This window comes from Streptopelia decaocto (genome assembly GCF_964273445.1).
Source record: "Streptopelia decaocto genome assembly, chromosome: 20".
Taxonomy (NCBI): domain Eukaryota; kingdom Metazoa; phylum Chordata; class Aves; order Columbiformes; family Columbidae; genus Streptopelia; species Streptopelia decaocto.
In genome coordinates, this window is record NC_138675.1 from 6971126 (window position 1) to 6987411 (window position 16286).

General features: G+C 51.3%; 1 protein-coding gene across 1 annotated transcript in view; it reads right to left on the bottom strand.

The window, feature by feature from the left end:
• Window positions 1-16286, bottom strand: part of MEGF6 (multiple EGF like domains 6) — a 63602-nt gene that overhangs the window by 12819 nt on the left and 34497 nt on the right. Inside the window, exons 2-13 of the mRNA XM_082070057.1 lie at window positions 15231-15353; window positions 7738-7860; window positions 7242-7364; window positions 6664-6801; window positions 6106-6228; window positions 5275-5397; window positions 4016-4183; window positions 3637-3768; window positions 3427-3555; window positions 1613-1741; window positions 1380-1514; window positions 376-510 (exon numbers count right to left, since the gene is read on the bottom strand). Of these exons, the coding sequence (XP_081926183.1) occupies window positions 376-510; window positions 1380-1514; window positions 1613-1741; window positions 3427-3555; window positions 3637-3768; window positions 4016-4183; window positions 5275-5397; window positions 6106-6228; window positions 6664-6801; window positions 7242-7364; window positions 7738-7860; window positions 15231-15353 (1581 nt within the window). The remainder of the gene's footprint in view (window positions 1-375; window positions 511-1379; window positions 1515-1612; window positions 1742-3426; window positions 3556-3636; window positions 3769-4015; window positions 4184-5274; window positions 5398-6105; window positions 6229-6663; window positions 6802-7241; window positions 7365-7737; window positions 7861-15230; window positions 15354-16286) is intronic.

Below are 16286 nucleotides of genomic sequence, written 5' to 3' on the forward strand. Positions count from 1 at the left end.
CGCGCGCGGTGCTCGCGTGTTTGGTACGAGAGCGGTGTACGCGCGGTGCTCGCGTGTTCGGTGCCGAGAGCGGTGTACGCGCGCGGTGCTCGTGTGTTTGGTGCCGAGAGCGGTGTACGCGCGGTGCTCGCGTGTTCGGTGCCGAGAGCGGTGTACGCGCGCGGTGCTCGTGTGTTTGGTGCCGAGAGCGGTGTACGCGCGGTGCTCGCGTGTTCGGTGCCGAGAGCGGTGTACGCGCGCGGTGCTCGCGTGTTTGGTGCCGAGAGCGGTGTACGCGCGCGGTGCTCGCGTGTTTGGTACGAGAGCGGTGTACGCGCGGTGCTCGCGTGTTCGGTGCCGAGAGCGGTGTACGCGCGGTGAGTCTGCCGGCCTTACCTTGCGCGCAGTCCGGCCCGCCGAACCCCGGGGGACACTCCGGCTGGCACTCCCCGGTGACGTGGTCACAGGACACTGCGGGGGGGCAGCTGCACTGCTTCCTGCAGCCGTCCCCGTAATAACCAGGGTCACAGCCTGTCAACGAGCGTCATTAGAGAGAACAAACGTGGCATCACTGGACAGACCCTGGAAGCGCAGGCAGCCCCAGCTCGCAGCTACGGGCTGTGCTGGTTCTGCATGCGGACTTAATGGGACTGAGGCTGAGGACAAGTCTGGTAGTCGAAACATGATTTGGATAACTAAATTAATATAGTTACGATATATAATAATACAATGCATATTATTATATATAACAAATTATAGATAGATAATAGATATTACCTATTATATATTATGTAATTATATATAATGCTTGTATATTATAACTATATAACTATAGTGTATATATACTCATTATATATAATATAATATAATATAATATAATATAATATAATATAATATAATATAATATAATATAATATAATATAATATAATATAATATAATATAATATAATATAATATAAGTTATTACTATATATAAGATATATTATAGATATTATATATTAATATTATATATTATTATATATAATAATATATAATATAAATTATATAATATATATTATATATTTTCATTATATATAATATATATTATATATTCATTATATATAATATGCATTATTGTATATAATGTGTAATATTAAATATGATATCATACTATTATAGATTATATATAATTTAGAATAAATTATATATTATCTATTATATATAAGAAAATAATATAATCGTTAAATAGAATCTAAATAGCCAGAGGCATGACAGCCTTGGGATTGTGGAAGCGAGCTGAGTTTCCGCCAGGAAAACGCGCTCTGGGGAGTGGGGGCCGCGGGAGCGGGGGCTGCGGGAACACGGGCTGCGGGAGCCGGGGCTGCGGGGGCGGGGGCCGTGGGAGCGGGGGCTGCGCTCACGGGTCTCGCAGCGCGCGCCGCGGTAGCCGGGTTTGCAGCGGCAGGAGCCGTCCCGCCGGTCGCAGTCCTGCGTGTGCTGCTGCTCGCAGCCGCACTCCTCCGCGCAGCCGGGGCCGAACGCCCACTTGGGGCACACTGCGGTGGGGAAAGACGAGACACACGCTTTGCCACCCAGAAAGGCCGTAATCTCAGAATAGTATATCTTGTTAAAAAGAAAATGAGGCCAAGCATACCTAAATGGCAGTACCGTCCGTATAAGCCAGGATCGCACAGACAGGCTCCGTAAATCCGATGGCAATGACCCTGGTTGGCACAGTTGCACTTTTTCCTGCATTGTTTCCCATAAAATCCTTTAGGGCATCCTAGTAATGGAGAGAGATCATGTGGGAAGATGAGCCAATTTCAGCCTGTCATTTTATTTCCAGCAGGCCACAGGAAAAATGGACCAAAACCAAAGCTGTACAGGATCAGAAAGGAACGCGGGCAAAGGATGGGGTGAGTGTGAAAAGAAATAATGATGAGTGACTAGACCCCCTGTATCAGCCCCAAATCAGCTCGGCACTGTCCTTGCTCAGTGTCACCTGCTGTCCCTTTCCAGCCATCCCAGGTGCCTCGGGGCACCCGTCACCTCTGCACCCTGCAGGGCCCACAGAAGCCCATTTTTTCATATGGGAGAATGTCACCCAGGAGGCCACTCCTATTGATAAATGATTATATATTTGCACTATTAAGGGAATAAAATGATTGTTCTTCCCCTGTTGTGCTATAGGTCTCAATACAGGGCGCACACGCAGACAGACGTGTCAGCAGAAAGCTCTGGCACCGTCTGTCCGGGCAGCACGAGCAGCACAGCGGCCGCTTGCACAGAGGAAACGCCGCCCTGGGCCAACGGAGCCATTCTTTGCTGTTTATTTTAATCCTACTTTCCTGTTTTCAATTCGTGCCCCTCAACCACCTCCTTCCTACAGAAAGACAAGGTCGGGGTATCTCCTGCGCTCATTTACATGCTGCTTCGGGCTCCTGCAGTAATAGCTCCCATGTGCTCTAACCATTGCTCTGAAGTCACTTTGTCTGAATCTCTTATTGTCTCACTCTCTCTGTGTTTTTAGATCACATGCCCCGGATTTTAACTCTTTGGAAGAATAAATACTGAGCACCAGGCTGTGGGAACTCCTTTAGCAGTGCTTTGGTAAGTACTGTTGTCACAGCTTTTCAATGCTTTGGGTTTTGTTTAGAGGAAGATATTGCCACAGTTCTTTAAATTCACTGGTGAATGTTGGGTTTTGACATTCTTTTCTGTGTCTGCCACTGCCCGGCCAGTGAAACACGGTCATTGCTGCTCATGGTCAGTGCTGAGCAGCAAACAGGGACTGAAAAGGTCTTTCAGTGCGAAGACAAGGCACACAGACTGGAGCACTGTTTCATGGGTGAAGAATCTCATTTACTGTCTTGTCTTTATTAAAAACACTTTTTTCCATGCAGGACTAGGTGACCCACCGAGTCAGATGGAGCGGGGATGTGTTAGAGCCGCTCACACTGGGACAATTCACAAAAGAGTTGAAAGATGCTTCCAGTGACCAGCTACAAAGGGAGCAGTGTGAGACAGGCTGTGCAAAACAGTTTTAAGGCTTCAGAGAAGCAGAACTGGAACATCAAAGCGTGTGTTAGAGATGGCTGTAACAGCCCTATGTCGAATTACAGCAAATGTTCTACTAACACGGTAAGAGAAACAGAAAGGAGCTGCCTCCGCAGGCTGGGGAACATCACTCGCAGCTCGCTGGTGCTATTTCCTTACAGGAAAATGTGTTAGAGAGAAAAGGAAACTGCAAGGGAGGCCTCGGTGTTCTGTGCTGGACGCCAGGGCCCCGCAGAGGAGCTGAAATGCCTTTTGCAGGGAGGTGAGACATCCCACACCCATCCAGGTCCCCACGGGGGAGGAAGGGGATGGTCCTCACTGCCACGCAGTGGAGAACCGCGGGTGATGGAGGTGCAGGGATGGAGGGATGCGGGTGATGGAGATGCGGGCGATGGAGAGCCGTGGACTTACCGTCCTGGCAGAGCTCTCCGGCCACGCCGGGCGGGCAGCGGCAGGCGCCGGTGGCCGGGTCGCAGGTGCCGCCGTTCTGGCAGCGGCAGCTCAGGCTGCAGTTCTTGCCGAAGGTGCCGGCCGGGCAGGCTGGGGCGAGAGAGGGAGGCGAGGTCAGCGGCACCGCGGCACCGCGGCGGGGACCCCAGGGCTCCTCGCAGCGTCACTCACTCTGGTTGCAGAGGACGCCGGTCCAGCCCGCCGCGCAGTCGCAGCCGCTGCCGTCCGCGGTGCAGGTGCCGCCGTTCTGGCAGTCCTGGCAGCTCAGGCTGCAGTCGGGGCCGAACGTGCGCTCCAGGCAGACTGCAACGACAGGAGCCGCGGTGAAGAGCCTCCCCCGCGGCACCGCAGCGTCCGGCAGGGGACCCCCCGTGTGCGGGCTGCGGCAAAGCTAAACACATCTGTGCTGGAACACGGGTTCTGTGTGCGTAGAAACAGCACTTGACAGGTCTTGTGGGTACACTCAAACACAAATAAACCCGGCACGCGTGATTAATTCTGAACGCTTCCAAGCGAAGTATGCCATTTACCAATGCTGCTAAATGCCCACCGAATTTTTCTGAAAGTGTGTGCTCCCCTCTTGCTTCCATCTCTTCCTCCTCTTCTTCGTAGTCGTCACTAAAGAGCTGGGTAAATTCATCTCGCAGGATGGCGACGTGAGGGATTGGGCGGATAACGGGGCGCCGAGCATCCAGAGCCTCCACAGCATCCTCGAGAGCTGGGGGAGCAGTCAGGAGACGACAAGGTCAAAGTGGGAGACGAGACAAGATGTCTAAGAGGTGAAGAGTAGGACAGACCCTCTGTAATAAGAAAGGGAAACCAGAAATATCTGTGCAGGGTTGGTGCACTGATCTGGCAGGGTTTCCACCACTCATCTCTCTTTAGTCTGACACTGCTAACGTTTTTGCACTGTGTTTGCTTGTTCAGGCTGGAATGGGCACGTGCCCATGGAGTGACTTCAAAATCCACGGGAGAAGCTTTGATCTGAGCCTGGCGGGCAGCTCTGGCTTCTCCCGTGACTGAGCTCCACACCTTGGCCCTGCTGGTGCTCTGCCCAGCGCCACTCGGCCTCTTTGAGCTTTCAGGTAAGCTATTTTATTTTATTTTTAATTAAACAAGGTTGCCCATCTAACAAAATCAAGCAATGCATTTCAGCTAGGTTCTCATTTTGGGAAGAGTATCTGTCAGGTACTCTACAGGTTTCCTTCCCTTGCAGGGCAGGCAGGGGTTAAAAGCCAAGCAATCAAGCTGATCACAGTCACCCTTGGGGCTGGGGCTGCAGAGCTATAAAAGCCCCAGGCAGGGGGAGGCTCCGGCATTCTGCCAGGGTGAGGAGGCACCAGATGCTGCTCCTTGGGGTGCAGACCCCAGAAAACCCTTCCAGGCACCCAGGTGATGCTGCTGGGGTTGTCAGATGAAGACCCGGGTGCTGGCTGCTCTACCAAGTGAGTAAGTTGCGTAACAGCGTGTTTGGTGGTGGGATAAAGACACTAACGCTTAAAAAAATAATCCATTATAAGGAAAAATTGTAGTCTGGTGACTGTGGAAAGGGTTCTGGTTCTTTGATTAACATGGAGCCATCTCTGCAGACTATCACAAGTGTAGCTGTGCCAAAATCTCCTAAAATTCTTTGGAAAGTGCTGAGTAATGTGGCACTATCAGGGAAAAGCTTCCCACTGGTGTTGTGAGTCATTTCCACTACTAATAGTAGTAAGTGCTGTGAAAAAGCTGGGAGAAGTGGTGTGGGGGGCTGAGGAGCTCCAGCCCGCACCGGGGAGCGGGACAGGGGCAGGGACAGAGGGCGCTCACCGCTGCAGCTCCGCCGGTCCTCGTCCAGCTTGTACCCAACCTCGCACTCGCACTGGAAGGACCCCAGCTGGTTGTGGCACGTGTGTTCGCATCCGCCGTTGTTCGAAGAGCACTCATCCACATCTGAAAAACACGGGATAGTTTAGTGTTATAGGAGCAGGGCCTCTGTGCAGCACAGGGGACAGAAATTACCTGTCCCCAGATCAGCAGGTAGGCTGATGGCATCTCCCCTCTGGTAGCCATGAGACTCCCTAGTGATGCAGGGAGCCCTGGGTTCCAGCTTATATCTGCCACTGATTGTGTAGAAATGGGTGGGTAAACTTGGGTTTCAGCTGTGAGCAATTTGGTAATTAGAACACCTCGTTAGCAGGAAAAAAAGCCCCACATTCTTTATGCTAAGAAGGTGACTCATCACTCTGACGAGCTAACAGGAAACCTGCTGGGAGAAACTGGGAGAAGCGCCTGGTTGTTTACAACCAGGTAGGGCAATTTCTTGTTCTATTTAGCAAAAGCTTGTGTTAGTCAGTCTCTCAGCTGTACTTCATACAGACACTTTAATTTGTCTGTATCTCTTGAGTGAAAATGATGGGCAATGTTGGCCCTTGGAGCTGGACATAAAATGATTTCTGACAATTAATGGAATCAGCCCTGGACTTTGAAATATCCTGTTATACATTCAGCCCCTTTGCTGAAGGGTTAGAATAACTGCACTGCCTTAACAGTAACCGAACTGGGGGGGCTGAGGAATCCAGAAAAGCAGAGCTAGAGGCAGGGGCTCCTTTGCGTGTGCCTCGCCGTGGTTTATTCGAGGGGCCGCTCGCGTCTGCTCACCATCGCACCCGCAGCCGTCCCTGCTGAGCCTGTACCCCGCGGAGCACGCACACTCGTAGCCTCCGGGGTAGTTGTAGCAGTCTTGCTGACAGCAGTGAGAACCATCGTCACATTCGTTGATGTCTAAATAAAAACCAAAGGGCGCTGGGTGTTAATACACATCGAGCTTTGCTGTGGTGACAGGACTTGCTAAAATGCTCCTGACTAGTTCGGGTAAGTTTTTACTGATCCGTGCCAAATGCTGAGCCAGTATTCTTGATTTTTCTCTTGAAATGAGTGAGCTCTATGTGTCTCTGGACCTGCCAGTGCTGCCTTAGAGCAGTCTCAGCAGGAAACAACAAACTAGTTCTGAAGTCAATGTGTGCTGTCCAAGGAGGCCTTGAGTGGAGGTTTGAGGATGTCTTCAAGTAGAACAATTTCTCCTCTCCTTTTAGTTTGCATCCGTTCCCAGCTCTGTTAACCTGTTTGTAGTGCATGTACACACAGCTAATGTACAGAGATCCCCACCGTGACTCAGGATATGTTTGTGATACGGGATGTAGGTTTCCCTTGCCTTACCAGTGCACGTCTTGTGGTCCCCTTCGAGCCGATAGCCGAAGTTGCAGGTGCAGGCGGGGCCGGAGCTGGTGTGGTGGCACGTGTGGGAGCAGCCGCCGTTGTTGGCTTCGCAGCTGTTGACGATCTCCATCTCTATCCCTGGAAAAGGCAGACTGGTCAGGGCCCGGCTGGCCTGCTGGTGTCTATTGGCTGAACAGAGACGGATGGACGATCTGGTTTGTTCTTGCGTAATAGTGTTTATTCTTTTTCTTGATGGGAGCAGATGTGATCACTTCAATTCCTTCTTCAGTTACACATCTGCTGCTGACTGAACTCATCTTGCAAAGTCCCCAAGCACAGAACTTGGCCTGTTTGGAGCCAGATGGCTCTAAATAAATTGCCTAAACCAGCAAAAGTAGCTTCATGGTAACTTTAAACATCAAAGTTTTTTATCATGGTAGGAGAATCAACACCCCAAACCTGCTTGTGAGGCTCTTCCCAAAGGATTGCTGTGGCTCAGCCCCAGCTGCTCGCACAGGACGGCGCGCAGACCCCCCAGCAGCGGGTCCCCGTCCTGCCCCGCACCGGCGGGTACTCACGGTAGCACCGCTTGCCGTCGGCCCCCAGCTCGTAGCCCGGGTTGCAGGTGCACTTGAAGGAGCCGCGAGTGTTCAGACACTGGTGTGCGCACATGGCCAGCCCGGTCAGACACTCATTCACGTCTGCAAGAGACGAGCAGTCAAGCTTGTGCCATAAACATTAATTCTAAGGGACAATAGTTACTTTCTCCAAGTTTTTCATGGTTTCTTGCACCCTAAATTTATCACTGGGGTCCTGACTAACAAAGAAACAGAGTTAAGAGTTCAGAGTGACTGTAAAGCTTCCTAGGAAATTGGATCACATGAAACTCGAGTGTTGTTCCAGACAACCCGAGCGGGCTCTTGGACAGCCGTCAATGCTCAGCTGAGCGTTCTCGTGCCACCCCTGGGGAAGGCTTGTGCACCCCTCCGTTAAATTCAAACGCTGATCGTCCCCAGGACCGGGCACTGCTCCCCCGGTGAGAACCAGTTGCAGTGTGTCTCGCAGGGTCCTTACCTTCGCAGGCCTTGCCGTCGGGCGCCAGGCGGTAGCCAGGGTGGCACTCGCAGCGCGCTGCGCCCCGCCGGCTGTGGCACCGGTGCATGCAGCCGCCGTTCCTGTCGGCACAGGGGTTCCGCACTGCGGGTCCAAGCAGAAGGCTCATTTCACGCTAATCCTACCTCTTATTGGCATTGTGCTTATGGGAAAACAGAGCATCGAGCAGTTATGCCCAGCAAAACAGTCTGAAATTTGTGAGAGACCATTCTGCACCAGACAGAAAATCCCTGTTCACTGCTCCATCCCGGCAGGAGGGTTTGCACAGCGTGCGATCACACAGAGTCAGGCACTGATCTGAGTCAAACCTCTCCAGCAGGGGCATGTCCCTCTACAGAGGTTACAGAGCGAGTACCAGGCAAACTTCCAGTGCTGCTATCAAGGGTTTGCCAATCCCTGACCTGCTCCAGGACCTGGACAGACACCACAACACCCACCCACTGCTGCACTTTTCATACCCCGGGTGTTCCTTCTCCCTTAGCAACTCCACAACTGAAAACTTCCTTCCTGCTGATTATCGAACGCCAACTGCTGCGACTGCAGAGATTAAACCCCTGCTCTATCTCCCGTTGGCCGCTCTGCCCCGCGCCGGCTGTCTGCAGGCCCGGGAGCAGATCCCGTCCTGCTGCCACACGCGGCTGTTCTGCGCCGGCTCGGGACTCTGTGCCTTCCTACAGCCTCACTTGTGCTGCTGCGCTCCTTCAGCTCCTCCTCGCTTCTCAGAATAAGCCGCAGAGTATGTTCACGGCAATATAACATGCATAGATTTTAACACAGAGAATCTGAATGTGCAAGTGCACGCTCCCTAATTCCTCATCTTCCCCCCCAAAAAGCCCAAGCGAAGCCGTGCCCCCCAGCCCCCCGTGCGCGGGACTCACGGGCGCAGCGCTTGCCGTCCTCCCGCAGCTGGTAGTTGTGGCGGCACTGGCAGCGGTGCTGCGCCGGCGCCAGCTGCACGCAGTCCTGCTCGCAGCCGCCGTTGTTCAGGGCGCACGTGTTCAGGGCTGCGAGGCGAAGGGACAGAGCACGTCACAGAAACGGCAGCGCGCGGGCGAGGCGTTTGCTCAACGAGCATCGCTGCGAGCGCAGCGGCACCGCCGGTTCACCCTCATTAGTGCTCCGAGTTGCGCTCGGTGTATTCAGGTTTTCTCGTGACAAAGTGATAGGGAAAGCTAAGCTTCTGGCTTCATGCCATGCAAAAGACACTGATTTCACGGGGCAAGGCCCAGCAGGTATGGTCAGTTCTGGGAATGGTGGAGCCGCAGCCCGCGTGTCTGGATGCAGCAGGCGGGACCGGCACCGCGGCTCCGCCGTCCCGCCGTGCCGCGCTGGCTGGGCGGCCTCGCGCACGGCGCTTCCTGCCCAAAGGAGTTCAAACAGTCAGAAAACAGAAGGTTTTGCCTCGGCTACGGCAGAAAACACATCTTATGACCGAACATGTGGGCTATCCTCTCTTCACAAGCTCGCTATCATTAATCAGCCTTAAAATAGCCTTCTCCTTCCCCCTCTCTGTCCTTATTAACATAATCTGGGACTCCTCTGCAGGAAAAGCAGCAAAGACACACTGTTTAAATGGAGATGTGTGCACCTTGCAACCAGCAAGTGGGCTGAGTTTCCCTGCATATTTTATACCATCCAGCACCACTGACCTTGTATCCAGGAGAAATCAGAGCTAGAAAACAAAGCTGGGAAGGACTTTTTGGAGAGGGATTTGCAGACTGCGGTGGATAAGCCATCCGGGGGTAATCGCACACCCACAAAGTGATGCAAGTCTCCTCTCAGGCCATGGTGTGTCTCCTGATTTGCCCAGCGCCTCCTTCCCCAGCGAGCATCTCCAAAAAGACGCGGCCCTGGCGGGAACTGGGCAAGTGGCCTTTAAAGCCCGTTGGTCCCCTTAGGGGACGCGGAAAAGCACAAAGGCTGCACGTCAAAGCTGCGGGTACAACACGGCCTGGGCTGGGTGGGGAGCCAGACCTGGTTTCCATAAGCAGGATGGTACAACGAGTTGTGGTCTCACATGTTTCTGACCTATTTTCCAGACTCCAGAATAAATGAATGTGCTGACGCTGAAGAATCTTACAAGAAAGCTAAAAACCCCTCTAATGAAAACCGTCTCTCCACAGCCCAGCACTTCAGGTAACCACAGTGCCCCCAACACCTTGCCCAACTATTCCAAAAAGCATTTTCTATGGACAAAGTTCTGAAAGTAATTTGATTGAGCAACTCTTGTATATCAGTGTAAAACAACTATTTGGCACAGGAGGCAGATGGAAGGCAAAGCTGTACATTCATTTCCCTTTTCTGCAAACAGTTCCTCTCCAATTTGGAACTTTTGAAAATAACTCTTCTTCGTATGCCTCTAATTAACTGAACAGCATTTGGGGGAATAAAAGTGACCAAATAGGGTTGAAGTATTGCCATACACAGCATTCGGCTGGAGTTTACGTTAGTTGTGCTGGCATCGTTTCCTTTAATGCATTTGGAAGGAAACAACAAATAGTCAGCGTTCCTGAAACGCTGTGGGTCGGAGCTCCAGCACCGAGCTCAGCAGAGATGGGTGGTCATTTCAAAATGTTCTCATCTATTACAGTGTTTAACAACATATATTCAAAAATACCCATAAATAATGTGTTTAAAAAAAAAAAAGTAAAGCAATGCTAATGCCTGCCAAAACATTCCTTCCTATGGGAAAAGTACTGGGCCAACGAGCCAATGCATCTATGTCTAAAATAACCTCCCAATATGCAGTTATTTGTATGAATTTGCAGTCTAAATAATAAGACAAATGAAACACGTTACAATTGGTTTGGGTGTCTTTCCATCAAAGCAAAGCTCTTCTCACTCTGGTCTCCTTCGCTGGCTTCTCACAGCGTAGAAACCATTAGAAGCCATTAGACCTCGCTGCTGGGCCTGTTCTAACTACTGCTCTTTTTTTTTTGTTTTATTTTATTTCTTTTTTTTTTTTCTCTGTTTACAGAACCACTCTAAAAATATTTCCATTCCCAGATGCTTTTCCTTGCTTAACATCGCGGCTACAACGCTGCCAAACCCAGTGTCATCTTGTACCTCACACAGATTTTTGCAATTAGAGCTCAGACAGATTTTCCACAGATGATGTTTCATCGTCTGCAAGAGGGAGGGTCTGTCCGTCCGTCCGTCCCTGTGTCTGAGAGCAGCGCGGTGCTGCTCAAAGGTGCTCGATCCTGCACTCTGACCCTCTTGGGGCCAAAAATGGATGAGAAGTCCATGGTTACAGCTGTAACCAGAACTGAGCATGACGGGCCCCGTTACACCACAGAAACCCATTGATTCTAAGAAACGGCTCAGAAATGCCTCACTGGACAAAGAAAAGGGCACATCTTGTAAAAGGTGCAAGTTGTCTGTGCAACGCATGCAAACTAAACCTCTACAAAGTGCTCATGCACAACTACCCTCTGGGCACATTTATAGCACAAACGTCTGTTCGGTATATAATGGCTCCTGTATTTGAGATTTCATTTGAAGTCCTCTTAATATGAATAGGGATATGTCGTGTAATCCCCGACTGATTCATTCTAACCCCAGACAATGTCCAGAAACATGTTGTGTGTCAACGCAGCCCATCTCCTGCTCCGCAGGCCAACACAAGCAACCGCTCGGCCCGAGCTCCCCAGACCCGCGCTCGGCCCCCGCGGAACCGGCGCAGAGGACCTGGAGCCGTCAGCCTCCTGCCCGTGCGCTGCTGATGAAGGGAAAGGTGACTTCAGGACGCCCAGCGACTCCTTTTGCTCTGTTTCACTTTCAGCAGAAACGTCTGCTCTTCCCCCGCTCCCTTCTGCACTCAAATCCTCAGTGACTTGGCCATATTTGAACAAAGACACAATAAAAGAATCTTGCACAAATGAGCTGCGGATTACCCAAAATATCAACAATGGTTGGGAGTCGCTGTTTGAGACCGAGCAGGACGCAGGAAGGTGGTTTTAAGGCATTTTCGTGCTCTCCTGAGCCGCAGAGCAGTCGCAGTGACCCAGACCTGCCCTGGTGTCCCTGTCACCGGCCGCCCCATCCTCCCGGTAATGCCCGAAAATGCGATTCGCAGCCCTCCTGCTGGGCTGTGCGCATACCCAGGCTCCGGCCATGCTGGAAACGGTACCAACACCCTCAAAGTCAAATGTTTTTAAAGGCAAAATGTTTCTTCCCACTCTACAAAACTCAAGCGCTAATCTAAACAACTCTTTATATGGAACTGAGTTCCATATGGAACTGCATTTCATAAGGAATTGCTTTTAAAGGTGATAAATAACTTCTGAAAGCTTTCCTCATTTGTGCTTTGCTTTATCATCTGCAGTGCTAAGTACAACGGTGCAAACAACAACCAAGGGTGCAAAGCCATCAGAAGAAAGCTGCAAAATACTTTATCTGCTTTCCAATTCTTTGATGTCTCCAGGAATAAAATAGGAATTGACTTTCCAGCACAAAACTGAAACGACAGTTCAGGCAGAAGAGCAGAGGACGGCGCAGCCGGGAGCGGAGCCGCGCGGGGAACTCGCAGCCTCGCGCTCCCGCAGCGCCGCTGATCAACCGCAGCCTCTGTGGCTTTTGTGGGGATGGGAAAACATTTCAGGAATGAGGTCCGTGGTTCTGCAGACCTTAACTAGAAACTTGACGGCAGAGCCTTTTTCTCCCATCTCCAAAGCGCTTTCCGCCCTGCGCTGCTGCCGCAGCTGCCTCGAGCCCGTCTGCACGCTGGACCCGGCTCGTACCTGATTTAGTGGCACTTTTTCTGTTTTAGCAGCACTGAACCTTACTTGTCCAGCAAAATTAGAGGATACTGAACACAAAGAGAAACACTCAGTTTACCAGCGAACCTACTCCCTTGGTACCACACAGGGAATAAAGATCGTGGTTGCATCAAATCAGTGCCCAAAACTTCACAGGAGTGAAGAAACGTGGCTCAGGTCTTCCTGAGCCAAACCCAGCGCCTCCGGCCGCCTTCAGCCCCAGCACCGCAACGTCTCTGCTCCTGCCCGTGGAAATTCCACATCCAAACACCCACCCGGACCCGCTCAGCATCACACTGTAACCACAACCGACCGCTTCATAGGTACCAACCAACACCACAACCATAAAGCAGCTCATCAGCGGGCAGAAGCTCCGGTAGCCAATTCTCTGTTGTGCCTCCTCTCTGCACCACCAAGGCACCAAAGAGCTGCTCTGCTCTGGGGACACTTGTTACATGTCCCCAACGTGCCTGCGGCTTTGACGGGTGCTGGTGCGGCTCCATGTCGCTCTGCCTCCCTCTCACAGCTGGCCCTGAGCTTGGCATTTAGCAAGAGAAAATGCCGCCTTGTTCCCATTGCTGGGAAAGCTCTCCCAAAACACGCGAATCAGAGTGTGAAGGGAGGTGTGTTGAGTGAAGCCTCCTGCTTTGCTGCTGCCGCCCGTGCCCCCGATCGCCGCCTGGGAACGCGTGTCAAGAATGCCGGCTTAATGGAAACCGTGTGATTTCCAAGATCAAGTCGGAGCAAAGCCTCCGGCTCTGCAGTGTAAATATTTATGCAGGCCGAGCACTAAAGGAAAGAACCACTTGCGTGTAATTGTGAAAATAGCACCGAAAGCGAGCGCACGCTGGAGGGCCGGGCGCTACCCCAGTGACCCGCAGGGCTCACCGGCGGGACCGCGCGCTGCTGCGCACCGGGCACCGAGCGCCCCGCGGGGCACGGAGGGCGCCACAAACAGCCTCAGTCTGCGCTCTGTTCTGGGCTTTTACAGAAACAGATGTCTGCACGCACCCCTCTGCACAACCAGCACAATAGAGCTATTATAAAGGTGTAACATATACACATAAAGACATGCACATTTCTGTCACAGAAGTGTAAAGAACAAAAGCCACCAGTCCTGAAGCGAGAAAGCCCCGTTTTTGGGTCTGCTCTGTTGTTATTTTACAAACGGTACTGGACAATTACGCAGGGAGAGCTTTGCTTGCTCTGTGCGCTGTGGATGCCGGGGCCGCGGGCACCGCTGAGCGGACGCAGCTCCGGCCAGCGCCGCTCCCCACAAACTGCCCAGCGGCTCCGGGATCAGGTTTCACAGATAGAGACCCCTTAATTCTGGTGGAGAAATTCCAACCCTGTGCACGTTATGGCAAATACTCGCTCCGAAGTGTAATGCAAAGCAGGTCTGCGGTGCTCGGCGTGAGCGGCACGGAGCGGGGGAGCTCCCCAGGTCCCAGCAGAAATGTCACAGCAGCAGGTGAGCCCGAGCGGCCAAAGCAAAGGGTGGAAATTGCTTCTCAATAAGAGATTCCTCCCTAGAGTGAGCCCTTTTCTACTTTGGAAATGGTTTCACCTTCTGGGCTGAGAACAGCAGAGCTTCCCAAGGCCCGGCTCAGGCTCAGTCTGAGGCAGAGGCGGCAGAATCACTCCATACCACAAAAAAAGAGAACTACTTATTATAAAGATGATTATGAGATGACAGACCCCATACACATTTGCATGCAAACAGTAGCAATGCATATCCACAGACACAACTTTGCGTGTCCCGTGCTAGAGCAGCGTGCTGGGAATGATTGGCTTTTTCTTTCACTTGCGATCCTTTTGCCTCTGGATTTCTGCAGTGACACACAGGGCGCTCGGCGACCTTGCGCCTCAAGCACACGGTCACTGCTCTCCTTAGAGCATCGTCACACAGCGGGGGCAGCTCTGGAGACGTGCGGTTTGTGCTGCTCTGGCCACGGTGGGCGCCGCCGCCTCCGATGGCTCTTTGCTCACATCACCGTTCCCAGCTGGAACACACAGCCTCATACAGTCCTTTTTAGCAAACTTCGGAGCATGACTATATTCTCAGAAAAACCACCAAATGGCCTTTGTAATACCATCACCGAGGAATTCTTTCCACTCGTATGAAAATATCCCTCAAAAAAAAGTGGAAGAATGTGTCGAATAAAGCTGCGAGGGAGAAGCGGTTTAAGAAAAACAACAGCAGATGCTGGAAGGCAGAGTCCAAGCTCTACGCTGGTGTCTCTGAGCCTCTAGTTTGGGGCAGGCAAACAACAATATTTCAAGAAACTGGCCCAGAAACCAGCTCCAAGCCAGGGCTGGCATCTGAATGACAACGTCTGGACACGCACCATCCAGGCGGCTGCAGGAGCAGCTACCAGGGCAGAGTCTGGAGGTGGTTATGGCCACAGCTGCACGCACAGCTGGACTAGGGAAATGAGCTCAGGTAAAACAACTGACCTGAACCGTTTCATAACCTAGTTTATGTATTTGTGCTGAAAATGCCATATTTGATACACCCTGCATCAAAAGCAGAAGCACTGAGAGTTACTTCTCCTGAACCAGAATGAACTAAGGAAGCGCAAACCAGTCTAAGCTGTGCAAGTCTGTACTGAAAGAGCAGCGAACATTATGGTCCCAGTAACAGAAACACATTAAGAAAGAACAGCAGGATTCTGAGAAACAACTCTGACTTACCAATGCAGGTCCTGCCATCTGTGTGCAGGCGAAAGCCCGGCTTGCATTCACAGTAATAAGATCCAAGGGTGTTGACACATCTGTGCTGGCAGCCCCCGTTGAGGACCTGGCACTCGTCAACATCTGCAGGAGAAAAGAGGGGAAAAGCGTTCAGAGAAGTGGGCACGACGGCATCTGACGTCAGGATTATTTATCCTCCATTGACCGACTCCAGATTTGAGGAATGAATGCAGAAGGAACCATTTCATTATGTTTAATCAGTGAGGCTGTTTAAGAAATTTCAAGGACAAGCAAGCAATCAGGGAAAAAAAAAAAAGCATCTTATTTGACAATTGGCATAAACCATCCTTCATATTGTTTGCCTCCCAACAGTCACTTCTATTTGCTCCAAGATGACGGATTTATTAAGATTTTACACTTCCTTACTCTTTATGTGTTGAAAATTGGCTGCGCCAGTCCATTCGTTACTTACATGAAACGCAGGATATCTGGTGGTGAACTATGATCAGAATTGCTAACATCACTGGGGACGAGAAAACACGGTAATAGCTGGAGAAAGTTATTACGATGGATCAATTGCATGGTTAGCGAGGATTTGTTCAAAATTATACGATACTTAAGAACATGATGACATCCAGCTTGACTCCCAAACAAGAGGCAGACAACAACAGTGAGAGTCTGAGCTCCGGTCCCAGCGAACCCGGCGCAGCTGTTCGCACACCAAGGGACCCACCGCCCAGCAACACCGTCCCATCCACTTCCACTGCAGCACCTGGAACAACAGGCACCCCGGGCCAGAAACACCCTCTACCGAGCACTGAGCCACCTTCCAAGAGCTGACATGGGAACGAGCCCATGGTAACAAAATCCTAGAGAATTTTATTATCAAAGCTTCAAAACCAGGGAGGCAGATGGCAATGAGCTACAGAAAGGAGGTTCACTCCTGTTTCACTGACCTTAAATTGCCTTTGAGCACTGGGAATAACTTCCAGAGCAGAAAAGAAATGTCAAAGGTTTGGAGTGCCCGGCTACATGGTGCTAAGCAAGATGCATATC